At 43.0% G+C, this 15,613-nt stretch overlaps 1 protein-coding gene across 1 annotated transcript in view; it reads right to left on the reverse strand.

Annotated features, from left to right (window-relative positions):
* Positions 1–15,613, reverse strand: part of RLF (RLF zinc finger) — a 33,091-nt gene that overhangs the window by 11,311 nt on the left and 6,167 nt on the right. The window contains exon 3 of the mRNA XM_065744753.1: positions 10,414–10,495. Coding sequence (XP_065600825.1) covers positions 10,414–10,495 — 82 coding nt within the window. The remainder of the gene's footprint in view (positions 1–10,413; positions 10,496–15,613) is intronic.

Raw genomic sequence — 15,613 nt, forward strand, 5'->3', positions numbered from 1 at the left:
ATAAATCATTACAACTCTTTGTTAAACACTAAAACCATGTAATTTTTAATGACCTATCTTAATATTTCATTGTATTCTAACAATTTCACACCGTCCTTCTGAGCCACTACTGCTCCGAGGTGCTTTTAGCAATAAAACATCCTGCCTCGAGTACACTTCCCTAATTCTGTACTAAAGTTTGCCAATTTCAACATCCTGAAGCTTAACTGACTTTTTTTACTCAAAATATCTATTCTGCAGTTGTAACTCTTCTGCAATTTTCACGTTTCTTTCATGAATGCGTGCAGTATTTCCCTCACTTTTACATCTACCACCATTTTCTGGCTTCTGAATAAAGAGAAATACAGAAATTAATGTATAAAAGATAAAGAATGATTCTGCAACAGTGCATTTAGTGCCATTTGAGAAACAAGAATTAAGAATAAATCATTCTGAATATGAATTTAACGTGTCATGAGCCTCCAATTTATCTACTATATTTACTGATAACGCTAGTACGATGAGCTGGTGGTTTCTCCAAGTGGTATTAAAGCACGTTGGCATGAAGCCCAAATTCATAAACACACCCTAAAGTTTAATGCAGAGGAAGGGGAGCTGCTGGCACTCAATTATCACTTGTTCATCTGAGGAAAGTGACAAAGGAAAAAACAGCATCAAAGCTATGGAAGGGCCCATGCAATGGGAGCACCTGGGAAAGGACTCTGAGAGACTCCAGCACTGATGTTACTCGAAGGAAAATCAGCTGGTGTGATATGCTCTGAAAAACTCAATGCATCATTGAGCAGAATTCCCCCAAAACTGACAGAGTGAAACCAACTCACTGCGGCCAACTAGTAGCTGCCCTGGCAACACAGTGCTCCTCTCATCAGACACACCACATCTCCAGTTTGAGAAAATCTGACTGTGTCCCCTCGTCCTAACAAGCTGTGTTTATAATCAGCAGTATTCTTAACCATACAGCATACAACAGAACAGTTTGGGTTGGGTAGGACCTAGAGTCCAACCTCCCCATGTCACAGGGACACGCTCCTCCAGAAGCAGCAGCTCAAAGCCCCATCCAGCACCCCCAGGCATGGGGCACCCACACTAATTTGAACAGCCTCTGCCAGGGCTTCACCACCACGACAACGAGGAACTTCTTCCAATTATCCAGTCTAAATCTCCCATCTTTCAGTTTAAGCCTGGTACTCTTCGTCCCATCACTCCAGGCCCTTGTAAAGTCTCTCTAGCTTTCTTAGAAGCCCCTTTGGGTACTGGAAGGTTGCTTTGAGGTCTACCCAGAGCATTCTCTTCTCCAGGCTGAAAAACTGCAGCTCTCAGCCTGTCTCCATAGGGTAGAGTGCTCCCCTATGAGCATCCTCGTGGCCTCCTCCGGTCTCACAGCAACAGCTCCACATCCTGCCCATGCTGGGGGCCAAGAGCTGAACACAGTGGGGCCTCACAAGGGAGGAAGAGTGGGACAAGGCTCCCCCAGCCTGCTCTCCACACTGCTTCCTGTGCAGCCCAGGATACTGTTGGCCTTCTGGGCTGCAAGTACACACTGCTGGCTGCTCGTGTTCAACTTCCTGTCCGCCAAAACTCCCAAGTTCTTCTCCTCAGGACTTTCCCATTGGGCATTCAGAATAAAAGGCACCTTTGCATTCCACAGTTACCTGCCCTTTAATCATGAGATATCAATTTTCACCTGTCCCTAGTTATTAGATCTTCATTTCAGACCACCTATTGATATCACTTCCCTTTCTAATACTGCAGCAAATTGCACTCCATAAGACTCCATGCAGGAAAACCTGAATTTAACTCTTGGGTGATGAATCCATCTACTGAGGAGAGAAGCTTTATTCCCAATAAAAGACTCAAGAGCAGAAAATCACATTCCTGTAGTGAGGTTTCACTCACAGTGATCCACAGCTGTCGGAGTCTCAGAGGCTTCTTAAAGGATTCCTAATAAAACCATACCACTCCACGTGCTACTTAAGAGCCCCAAACTAAAGCGAAACACAGCTACCAAGCATCCCTCACCTCTCCCACCTCTAATTATATACACTTGCTCCAAATGCACCACAGCATACTCATCATCGTAGAATGGTTTGGGTTGGAAGGGACCTCAAGGGTCATGAAGTTTCAACCCACCTGCCTTCTCTATAATGGACAAAATTACTGCTGCACCACTAAAGCCTGGGTCCAGATTTAAGCTCACACTGCTCCATTCACCACCTGGACTGCACTGTTTTCTAGTGACTGACAGATTCAGAGCGTGATGCTCTTCAAGGAATCTATGCATGCAGCTGACTTTGGGGTGTTTTGTCAGCAAAAGGAGAACACACGTAAATTTGTGAGAAAATCATTCCCAGCAAGAACTAAACGAAGACTCGATAATGAAAGAGGGCAACAGAAAGATGCAGGTACCCCTACAAAACTCATGATGAGAACCACCCTCCCCCCTGCTCACATAATACATACACTCACGTAATTTTAGAGCATGAGCAAGAACCCTTTGTTACAGACCAAGTTATAGGATGCAAAGTATTATATCTGCAGATCTTATTGTCACAGGAAGCACGAGGAAGTCCAGGAACAAGCTATATGTGTTTTGTGCATCCCCAACCTGGTTAGGAACACATTTTGTGCTGTTTTCTTAACTACAGAGACTCGTATCAACTATTTACTATGCAAATGTAGCAGAGGGTAACTAGCCAGGCTCAGACAACAGTTCTGAGTACTGTGCCTCAATTCAGGCAGAATGCACTGGAAATGTATTTATGCTGTTCTCCAAGAAAAAGCGTTTTGATTTTTGTCTTCCTCGCGTGCAGACACTGATGACACCACACATCCAGATGGTGCTATGGCAAAGGGTGTGAGCATTCAGCTGGTTTCCTTCACTTGACCGAGGAAAACGTCAGCCTTAAAGCCAAAGGAAGGCTAAGGAAAACCTGAGACATCAGCAGTACAGGGCACCAGTGACAAAGGACTCTAAGGAGGCCGAGGGATTTGGTAACTGCCAAGTTTCACTCTTCAGGTTGGCACCCAGGCCTTCCTGGTCCCTATGCCTAATGATAAGCTTGGAGAGCATAAGGCAGCAAAGGGAGGAGATACTACAACACACATTTATGTCTAGGCAACCAAACCAGGCAAATCCAAGGGCACAGAGCTCACTGATGTCACTGCAAGAGTAATGCTTCCTCTGAAAGGCCATGACCACTGAGGGAAGCCTCCCCGTGAACGGAGGAGGAAAACCCAACAAAGCAACTGCAAAACAAAACCACATCACCCTCATTTTCCAAAACCAAGAAGGAGATCCCTGGGAATTACAGGTCAGACATCATAGTCGATGTCCCAGCAAGACAGTGGGACAAATTCTCCTGAAAACCACCTTCAGACACATGTAGAAAAGGAGGACTGGAAACAGAGAGGCCTTGCTTTAGCAAGTAATACTTGATCAACCTGAATACACTCTGTGACAACAGGCTGCCCATGACACGAGAGCAGTCAGCGTGGTCCACACAGACATAGCAAGGCTTCCTAGAGTCTCCTACAACTCCACAACTAACTTGCTGCAATATGGAAAAGGGGACAATAACGTGGGTAGAGAAATGAGCTCAACTGCCAGGTTCAGAAGCTTTGTGACCAACTACACAAAGACCAAAGAGCAGCTTTCTCTTACTAGGCATTTTTCAAGGGTTGGTGCTGGGCTGACATTTTCAACATCTTTATTCACGGGTTGAATAATGTGCAAGAGAACATTCTCTGCTGGTCTGTATCTCATGCAAAAACTGGAGCACAGTGGGCATGCTGCAGAGCAGAGCTGTCATTTGGAAGGAGCTGACGGAGACTTCAGCAAGTTCCACGCAGGGAAACACGAAGTGATGTACCTGGAGCAGAACATCCCAAGGACACCTGCTGCAGCTCAACAAGCATTTGGATAATGCCCTCAGAAACAGTCTGGATTTTGGGTAGTCCTGCATTGAGCCAAGAGTTGAACTCAGTGATCTTTGTGAGTCTCTTCTGCCTCAGGACATGCTATGATTTTATGTTAAGTATCTGGGAAGGCTGGTGACCAACTGGATAGGTTTCAGCTTGGTACAACTGCCCTTTAGGGTCTGTAAGGGAAACATCAGTCTGCTGTGAGCCCTTACAGCAAATAGGGCCTTATCAAGAGCATGACTAAAACCTTGGTTAAGTGTTTATTCCCCTGTCAGCTATTTTTGAGACTCCACTGTAGTACAACACACACTTGCCATAGTGGAGCAAGTCCAGTAAAGGCCATCAGAGAGGCCTGTGCAACAGCAGAAAGACAGCAAAGGGGGACATTTTAGCATTGTCTCTGTCTTTGCAATACTCCTCAGCAGACAGATGGAGCTAAACTCTTCATTTGTTGTGAGAGTCAACAGAACAGTCACAATAAAGGGAAATCCTGATGAAGCATGGGCACACCTCAGTGTTTAAATTCGTACAGATGCTCGACACACCTAGAATGAGGAGGACCTTAAACAACCTGATCCAAAACAGCCCACCCTTCTAAATTCCAGCTGTGTCACGACTCTTTCCCCACACAGCTTCAAGGGACTGCACACAGTGCATTTACTCCGTGCACTACAAGATGGTACTTCCCCCTGAGACTACTGACACCAAAACTAACAAGCAAGCTAACAGAAGGAACACAAAAGTTCTGTCCAAACAGAACTACAGTCCAGATTTCCAGCTCTGACCTCCCAGCACACTCACTACTTAAAGTTCATTTTTAAAGTCATAGCTGCCTCTAAGAATTACTCAGAAAGCTTATCAGCAAGGCACCTAAATGCGAGACCATCTCAAAAATCAGTTGGTGCTAATTTAGATTCAAAAGTGTGTGATGTTAACACTAGCTGATTTCTGCCCTTGAGTCTGCCATGCCACTCACAAGGTCAAAGAAAACCAAATCAGCATCGCAGTCACACCCTGAGCATGCAAGTGACTACAGGTGCCCTTAACCAAAGCACCAAGTGCTCTTAAACAGTGCTGAGAGCCTAAAAAAGGAGTTACAACACACAAAGGTTGCAGGGTGTATTAAAGCAGCTGGAAAAGCAAACTAAGCAATCATCATACTCACACAGCTGCTCTTTCTCTTGGGTCTTCCTATCCCATACAGTTTGAAAGTAAATTCATCAGAAAGAGACTCACAGGGAAGATTTTTCTATATCTTTATTTTTCGTTAACACAAGATCAATTCCCCACTTCACATGCAGCAAGATGGCATGGCAGCAGAACTGACTGGTGGGTGACACATTAAGTAACACTGCTGCCCAGGTTGGAGCTTTAGGAGAGCTGTATGTGGGATGATACAGGACGACTACATACATTAAGACATGAACAGATTAAAGGAACTGCTACAGATGTGCTAGCAAACCCTGCATCTCATCCACAAAATACAAGCACATTTTGACACCTTCCACGTTCAGCTTTCTCAGCTACATGACACCAGGCACTATGTGTTCTCAAACATTCCTATGGGAGAGGGATCAGACCATACAGTTAGGGACGATAGGGCAGAGAGCCTTTGGGTGAGCACTAAGGGGACAGATAGAAAAGAAGGTGTTGTCATGGATGTCACTATCAACTGCCTCTCCAGGACAACAGCACGTGAACTATTCCATAGGTAACTGGGGAAATCTCAGGACTAGTTGCACTCCTCAAAGACAAACTGTGAATACCACAAATACCACGCTGCCATGGCACACAGCTCTGGGAAATTCCTGAAGCACACTGAAGCTAACTTCCTATCACAAGTACTGAGTGAGACAACCAGGGAAGGAGCCCTCCTGGATCAGCTGTTCCAGAACAGGGAAGGCTTTGTGGGAGAGCAGGTGGCTGTCTGGGCCACACAATCATTAACCGAGTTCAAAATTCTCTGTGTAAGGACAAAAATAGTCAATTTTATCACAGAGATGGTTAGCAGGCAATCTACTAGAGGGTTTAGGGGTCTACGAGAGCTGGACTCTTTCAAGAGCTACCTTTTGAAAGCCCACAAGCATGTAATCCCAACACGATGCAAGTTAAGCAAGTGGAGCAGACCAGGCTCACTGAATAAGGGAACCCCTCCTGGAACTAGGACAGACAAAAAATTATGATCTCTGAAACCAAAGTCAGGCTTCACAGGGAGATTACAGAGCTACAGTTTGTACCTACAGGGAGAAAACTGTCCTGACCTGTTAGACTAACCTCAGCCCTAGGAAAAGCCCTGGAGAAGATTGTCCTAGGGAACATGGAAAGGCAGTTAAGGAATAAAGAGTTTATCAGGTGCAGACAACATGGGCTCATCAAGGGTAAGTCCTGCCTAAGGAATGTGCTCTCCCTCTGTGATAAGGTCACCTGCTGGGTGGATGAAGGGGAAGTTGGTGGATGTCACCCTTCTGGATTTCAATAACGCCTTTGGTACCATCCCTCACATCACCCTCTGCTCAAACTGTCCAACTGGCAGACAAGCAGTCATGCCATGCTGGGTGGAGAGGTGGCTGAACAGCAGAGCTCAGCAGGTTTAAGAAGGATGTAAAGGCACCTGAAAGCATCCAGAGGGTTGCAAGAAAGCTGGTAACAGTGCTGAAGGTATGACCTGTGACAGGAGGCTGAGGACATTCAAGTTCTCTTGTCAGGAGAACAGGAGGCCAAGAGGTGACCTCGCTGCCCCCAGTGCTCCCCGTCACCAATGAGGGGATGTGTGGGAATGGCACAAAGCTGCACTAGAGGATGCTCTGTATAAACATTAGCAGAAAGTCTTCCAGCGAGGAGGCTGGGACAGGCTTCCTGGTGAGGTGATTGATGTCCCATGTCTGACTGTGCTCAAGAGGCATTCGGATAAATGTCCTCCATAGTACATTTTAACTTTTGGTTAGCCCTGAAGTGGTCAGGCAGCTGGATGTGATGAGCTCTGAAGGTCCCCTCCAACTGAACTATTCTGTTCTAATACATCAGGTTGCCATAGCATTTGCTCTGTATTCCCCTCCCACATTCTAATCGTTCAGCTTTAATTTTATCGCTCCCAAGCATTCATGCACAGATCAGGTCAAAGACAGTAAAAAAAATCAAAATAAAAAAGCAGAATGCAAAACCAACTCACCACAAAAAAATAACCTGCATTTCACAACCTGTGATTCTCAGCTACCTGGAAGACCGAACTCAATGAGATTTCCATGAGCAGCAGCATTTTGTGAAGACATATAGCAAAACGTTAGGCCATGGAAAGAAGATAAACTAAGCAGCAAAGCTCTCCCCATCAATCTGTGCTGAGCAAAGGAGAGGAGTGCCACGTTCCTCACAATTTTATCTTGTAACAAGAGGAAGGATTCAGCATCTTAAGGAAGGTATGCTATGTAAGAAGAGTAACTGAATTGGAGATCTCAGTATCAGAAGATCAGTGCTAAACAGCCTCTGTCTCTTCTGAAAGTACTGTTAATACAGAAAGCTCTCTGAAGAATCTGAAGATAAAGCATTAATAAAGGACTTAACAGTTTTATTGCAAGTATTGAGAATTTATGCCAATTCCTGCAGCATCATTTGAACAAAAGCATGTAATTCGTGATGTCCCCAGCTCTTACTGGTGAGAAATTGTGTAACATACTCAAGACAAAGAAGAACCTCTTAAATTATAAGTGCTCAATGCAGCAACAGGACAAGAGACAGCCTTAGGAAGTCACCAGTTCTGAGCATATATTACACAGAACAGTGCGACTCAAAAATCTCTTCTGGCATCTCTAAGATATTTAACAAAGAAACTGGATTATTGAGTTTTGAGCTCTGCACAGTTCTGTAAGATAAAAAGAAGATAACTCCTGGATACACAAACTTACCTTATCTAAGATCAGGTAAGTGCTACACCCACAAAGCACTTTCCAATTAACAAGTGCCAATGAAGACAGAAGTACATTTTTGAGCATCACACTACAGCAGCCGAGGTTTGCTGCCTCTTAGTGATACTCATCCCAAACCCCTCTCTGCAATTGTGTTTCATGTTCCAGAGCTGGAAGCCACAGCCTTAGGCACAGAGGCAACATACAACATCTGCTGTCTCCCCTGCAGCAAGATGTAACTACAGGACAAAAATATCAACAACCATCAACTCGGGCAAGGCTGAAATTGTACTACTGAACAGACTGCTGTCCCTCAGATGATGATATTCAGTGATTCAAACAACCAATGTGAACAGTGTGTTTTCTTAACAGCAATTCTTCCCTAATCAGAGGGCTACAGGATGCAGATCTGAGCTGGCAGCACTCACTGACAAACATCATTTCAGTTCTAGTAAGAGGCATCTTGGACTTCATCTTCTCCCAGTCGGTCAGATTTCAGCCCTTCCCACAGTACCTCCCCACTGACTCCCCTGCTCCTAGATTCATTAAGCTTACCTGTATTCATGGCCCTGCTGTAAGCCAACCCTAATCTTTTCACTTTTATTTACCAGGATACATTTACATTCCCACATATTTGGCCACACCCCTTAGACTGCTGTCACTATATAAAACGTATGTTGAAACTTCTGCTATGCAAGCTTACATCTTGTTCTCATTTCACACAGACTGCCTCTGATCTTTCCTAGGTCAAAGGAAACTGGACTCATGGGAGACTGCAAGGCACAGCTGCTGTTCTCAGAACTGGAAGAAAGAACAGGTTCAGATGCCAAATAAAGCTTTCGAGAGCAGGACATCAGTGACATCAGTTTTACCTCTAGGTCCTGCACTTTGGTCTCAACCCCAGGCAGTGTTACAGGCCTGAGGCAGGGCAGCTGGAAAGCTGTGTGGTAGAAAAGGACCTGGGGGTGTTAGCTCCTCTGCATCCGTGGATTAGTGAAGTTAAACATTACCCTGGAAGCAGCAAGTTTCAGCCCTAACACAAAAGACAAATCTGCAGACCAAACTCACTTGTAGCTTCCCTATAAGCTAATGGGCTGGAGCAGAACTATTCTCTGCAGCACCCTAGCTAATAGCTACAGGCTGTGTGGAATAGATGGCATAGCTCATAAACTGCCAAACCAAATTTGTTTTTGGGGCGCTCCTACTGCTGTCAATAAGAGCTAAACTTTGTACATGTATCCTTAGAAACAGCAAACACATACTTTTATTTAAGTCAGAATGCCCATCCCTGAAACTGCTACAGTAATTAAGCAGAGGAACTCCTCATCACAATTTGACAACAGAGCTTGTCTTTGAAGATCTTGAAAAAACATGCAGTTAATTAGCATGACTAGTGCAGCCTGTGGGTAGGGAGATTAGCCCTTTCTTGAGCTGTCAGGAATGTGGCCAAGTGATTAGAATATGTATAAAGAAGAATGTAAAAAATCCCAGACAGTGCTACTTCTGTGGAAGACCACCTAGCACCCAAACTTGTACAACTCTACAATAAATCAATGTTTCACCTCTGTGTGTGGCAACAAATCTGCTTTTTTGGCTAATTTGTTCTCTATGATCTGCTGCAGTCACCAGGAGTTTCAGGACTTAAAGCATCAGCACTCAAAACAGAAGATGAATCTTCCACACCAATAAAGGCTTATGATCTAAGCTGCTGCACTTCTACCACGAACGTACCTCCATTAACAATTTTTAATGCTGCTAAGTATGAAGTATTCCACATTAATTCAGGATAAGATGTTCTTAAGTCACCAGTCACAGATCACCTCTGCTGCTGGTGGAACTATGCAGCTCTACTAGTCTGTTTCTCTCAGTTTGATGTGGTCATCAGTTTACTGAAGAATATGGATACCTGTGATTTCATGACTGCAGCTAAGACGAAAAGCAGAAGCTCCCTTAGATTCTTTAATTCGCACGTACAAAACTACTGCAGCAACCCCAAGACCTCAGGGATCAAGGAAATTCCCATTCATAAGGGCATCAGGTCTTGTGATAACATCTGCATAGGGACAGATTCAAGGTTTAACTACTCTTCCACCCAACTACTTAATGCCAATGCCTTCATTGCCTCTACCACTTCCTAATTCCACCAATTACAGTTAGTACAGACACTAGCAGCAACACTCGGTCCTGGAAGGTAACTACTGCTCTAAACACAGCAATTCCCTCTCAACTTTATGAGGAATGGAAGTCCACTCAGACAGTAAGGCACGACTTTCAGACTGAAACCTTGAAAGCATCTCTTCTTTCTACATAGGCTACAGGAGTATACAGTAACCATCCTGTGCCACTGCAGGAATAGCAGCGTAGCAGTAGCACTTTGCTGTAGTCAGCTATCCTTTCAGTTTCATAGGACACCCCTACTCACATCTGAGACCACATGCTAAATTGGATCGAAGTATATAGTGCATGGTATGTGTTTCTTAAAATGTGTTACTAAACCTGAGTAAAGGATGAATAAGGATTAAAAAAAAAAAAAAAGGAAAATATATATTAAAAAAAAGATAAAATTGGAAAAAAAGAAATCCAGAACACTTACCTGTATGGACTGATGGAATTCTAGCCACACCTCATGTGGCAATTCACTTTCAGGAATTGAAAGCAGTAGCTCAAAACAACTCCTGGAAAAGTAAGAGGCAAGTAAGCAAGCTACCTGAACAAATTCTGCTTTTATGATAGATAACATTCGTGGCAGACATTACTTAACAGTGAAGTGACAGTTACACTGAAATATATTTGACTGCACAAATCAATTTAAGGCCAATACCAGCCCCAGAATCAGGCATCAGTTGTCAATACAGAGGAGTACTCCTTTTTACTGTGCACAATCTTCTCAGAATAAGATTGCTATGATCAAAAAGGAAGTCTGTTCAACGCAGCGTAGGAACTCTGTACTACAGAACTTCTGCTCTTCTGAAATGGAGGAGAAAGTCAGACCTAACTGATGTTCCTTCATTTAAGCCATCAAGCTAATGCTAACTTTTAAGGACAAAACAACAAGGAAATGACTGTACACATGTAGAACATTCACTTTATTTGAGGGGAAAGTCTTGACTGACAGTGACCAGTCTACATGGAGACAAAGCAGTGATAAGACCATTGCCTACACCACTCACAAATGGGATTTATCCAACCTCACACCGAGCACGTGGATAACATGAACCCCAAGTGCTGCACACAACAAAGCAACTGGCTCAGAGTAAACATCTGCAACAGTGCAACATCCAGCAAAACCACAGGACTGACATACAGCAAAAGTGTTCCCACAGCTCACGTCAACATTAAGGAAGAAAATCACACCAGGGCTGCCATACACACCGAATGATTGCTCCAAGTTAGACCTACATCATTCAATAGTTCTAATTCACACTAATTCTTGCTTAAAACCTCCACTCCCAAATATTAATGAAAAGATAGGACTGGACAACACAGTTCCCACAGACAGAAGAGCCAAGTGTGGGGAAGGGGAAAAGACAGAGGTGATCATAAAGTCTGGGTACTATCCGACTTTGCTGCCAACACACTTTAAAGTCTTCTGATGTACACTTCATTTCCATTTGCTAAAGACTCAACTGTCCTATCGACTTCCACTAATTTAACTAAAGCTTTCTGTATAAATATTCTTTCATGTATGTATTAGTTATAGAAAGATAGCAGGCTTAAACTAAAAAGCAAAACAAGGCTTTGCAAAGTTTTCCTGCAGTTAAGCACTTGGATGCTACTTGGCCTACAAAGATTCTTAGACAAGATTTCCAAAGCAGTGAATAAAAGTGAACAGAGGTATCAGCCTATGAAAATAAGAGGGCTGAATTTATACCTAGAAAACATCATCTGTTGTAGCAATCCACGACAAGAAACCTTTTGAGTCCTGAAGTCTTCTCCTAGAGTCACTTCTGTGTGAAGCTCCAAGAGCACACTGCCCTGTAACAGCTTACAGCACAACCACAAAAGCCAATCATAGATGTATTGAGTTACTGGGTTTTTGTTTGTTTGCTTGTTTCCAAGAAAATCAAGCCATTGTCTTTAATTTTTTGTTAGAAATTACTCCTATACAGCTGCATAAACACTCTGTCTTCCCTTAGAAGCAAGAGGAAGGAATGGCCATTCAGCATAACTCACAAAATGAAGAAGTAATCATTCTCCCCAGACAGGAAATCAACTGCTGCTGGACAAAACAGCTTTGGATTTAGCTCAGAAGAATGCTGCTGGTTCTTCCTAAAGGCACAACTTCATTTGCTCTGTTAAAGAACAAGGTCTTGGGGTTTCTCTGCCATTTCTATCTATAACACACTCCCTGATTTCACTTTACTCTGGAAAAGAATAACTCTGAGACAAAAAAAAAAAAACCACCACTTAATACTTGCATACAATTATTATACAACCACTTTTATAGACAGCAATTTAAATGCATTAGAGAATTGTATTAGAAGACATCTGATGATCAGCAGGAAGAGTTCACCTGCAACCAGAAGTTACTGTGCATTTGTTCTGAGTTGAATTAACCCTTAATGACAGCTAGAGTGGTACACCTGAGTTAGTGAAGTAAATTACAACAGTTTATTAAGACAGAGCAATGCTGTGTTAGACATGCAAAGACACTGAACTACCACAGGTGCCTCTTCACAGTGGTGCACTGAAAAGCAAGGGCTCTCCTGGAAGCAACACACATCAGACTCACTGCTCTCACCATCTGAATCCCAAACATTAGATATTCATATCTCTTTTCTTTCAGTGGTTGAAAAAGCACATAAATCACCTTGCTGAAGACGTGGAAATGCTCAACTCCTTTTCAAACAACTGCCTTCACAGCAGGGGCTGGGTTGAACTAGCTGGTATCTAGTTGTCCCTCCCCATCTCTACAATCCTGTGCTTTGCAGCTGTGGAAATGAGCACTCAGTTCTACTTGATCCAAGTTCCTCCAAGGCCACAACCATTCCTTTTCCCCTCGCACTCATTCTCCCACCCTGCACCACAACCAATCCAAGCCTTCCTTTTATTTTCTAACGTTAGGCAATGGACCAGAACATCCTCACACTGCACCAGCATCACTTTTGGAGGGATGGGTGAAAGAGTCTGAAAACAGTGTTGTGTATATGACAGCTCCCAGAAGTCCCATATCCTTAACCAGGTAATATTCCTCCACAGAATATTAATATCCTATTATTACTATCCTATTATTCCTATTCTATTGTTACTATTCCTATTTTATTATTATTATTATATATTCACAGTTCCACAGAACTTAACGTTCACCTTTAATTCCCTGCCTCAGCTTCGCTCACATTTAAACTTATACAAAGATAAGATGGGAGAGCTCAGAGTGAGGAAAACAGCACACCTAACAACCCGTGGCACCAAACCACCCATGACCATATGCACTGCCTCTCTCATTCTTCAGATTCCTCTCAACTGTAACCATAACAAGAACACGATGACTCTGCCACACCAGCCACAAAGTTAGAGTATACAAGCTGCACCCTGAAAGATGAAAGAAGCCGTACTCCAAGCATCAGTGACCCCACATACAAAGACAGAAGGCAAACTTTTAAAGCTAAATGAGTAGGGACCAGCAGAACACTCTAGTGATAAAAAATAAAAGGATAAGAGTGCTGTAAGAGAGTGAAAATAATCAAGGTGTTTTGCAAAGAGATGTGTGGGGCACCAGCTGAGGCAGCCTGTCTGACCCACAGCCCCGCACCATCACAACAGCAGTTACAAGTGATGCAACAAGAATTCATCCCAGTAAAAAAAAAATCAATTTTTTTTAATCAGACTGCAACCAAACAGATGGAAGAGACAGGAAAAGATAGCAAAAGAATAAAGATGCTAATTTCAGATTGCATGCTTCAGCAATAGGTGGAAGTACTGACACTACAAACATGGCTCCACTTTCATTAGAGGTGTTTGTGATGAATATGATGTCACTGAAGAAATGCTCTCCATTAAAATACACAACTAAATCTCTTGACTTATATGAAGCAGCAGAGATTGCATTAAAGCCATTTTCTTTAACCTTTGTCAACAGACCTGGTACAACAATGGTGTCCCAACAGTGGTTGGTAAAACAGCAGGATTTAGAAAATTAATAGAAGAGGATGCAATTGCCATGGCAACTCATATCTGCTGAAATACCACCACATCAAGAAAATCTACCAGCAAAAGCTTCAAAAATGGACAGTGTCACGCAAACAGTCAACAAACCAAAGGACTGAAGCATCATCAGCTCCTGGAGGTCTTCAGAAATACAAATGCTGGTGATGGGGAAGCATTTCTTTTTCTGAAGGGAGGTGGTGAAGTTGGGGTAAAATATTAAAAAAGAATTTAAAATTTGTGAAGTGAAATCAAGGCACTTATGGAGTCCAAGGGAAAATTTGTACCAGAACTTGAAGATTGAAAATGGAGGACAGATACAGAGTTTTGGGTGGGTTTGACCACTCCTTTAAATGAGCAAAACACGTCTCTGAGGTGAGAACTCATCTGTGCTATGCTTCAAACCAGTCTGAACTGTGGCAAGCTCACGTGACAACGATCCCGTGCATTTTGGTGCACTGGTGAAACACAGTCCTACAAACAGAGAAAAACATGCAGCCATGCTTTCCATTCTGATACAGGAATCTGAAAACAGTTTTCGAAATTGCTGAGGAAAACACCAATTTTTGGTATATCTGCAACTCCATTTTCAGCCAACGTAAAAACATGACCACCGATCTTCAGAGGAACATGCAGAGTTGCAATTGGACACTCAACTGAAAAACCTGACCACATCTCTTTACCACACTTTTAGCAAATCTCTCCAGAGGAAAACACTCCTCACTTCACAGTCACTCCTTACCCACACCACCAATCTGTGAACAATTGTTTTCAAGGATGAAGCACAGGAAGAGTAGAACTCCATTACAAAAATCTCTGACTACACCCTGAGATCTCACTGAGAGCTCCAGCCACTGCCATCAAACCAGGCACTGACAAACCAGTTCCTCAGCTACAAGGTCACAGATCCCACTAGTTTTGTGGTGTTGTTACTGCTCTCATTTTAATAACTTATTTTTTAATATATTTTTTATTTTTAGCAAATGGGATATTTTATGCTAGGCCCAAGACAATTCCTCTTCACTCAATGCAGCCCAGGAAAGCCACAATGTTAGACAGCCATGAGCTAAAGGATTTAGCAGTGCAAGCCTTCAGTTTCCATGTTGGCATCTTAAATTAAATAAACAAGGAGTGGATTGTGAAGTAATTCAGGTGGAAGGAATCTGATTTTACGCGTTTTTCTCTCCTAGACAGAAGGAGAAAAAAAAATAAACCACTGCTAGCTCACATTTTCTCTTAGTTCCAGATATTAAAAACATATTATATGAAGATATCTGGTTCTGAAATGCTGACTGATATTTCAAGTTCATACATTACAAAACAAGTGTTGCAAAAGCCTTCTCAGAAAGAACACTTGACTTCAGATCACAAAGCAAGCCAGCTACTGATAGCAGAGTAAAGTTAGCCCACTGAAAGAATAAACTACTCATATTTTACAATGAGCTTTATAGCCAAGGTTCTGAAACTTCACCCTTCTGCCCTGAACAAAGCCTCACCACCACGGAATAACCCATGTGCTCCTTAACCCTCCTCAGGTTAAGGCCATTAACTGATGGTTTTGAAAGCTCTCATGCTATGGTTTTTGCAGTCACAAACAGCATCTCCGCACTTGAAACTATCTGTGAGGAAGTAAGAGAAATTCCAACTCT

The sequence above is a fragment of the Cyrtonyx montezumae genome, unplaced genomic scaffold (genome assembly GCF_038088225.1).
Source record: "Cyrtonyx montezumae isolate F1298 unplaced genomic scaffold, pur_monq_1.0 scaffold_31, whole genome shotgun sequence".
In the NCBI taxonomy this organism is placed as follows: Eukaryota; Metazoa; Chordata; class Aves; order Galliformes; family Odontophoridae; genus Cyrtonyx; species Cyrtonyx montezumae.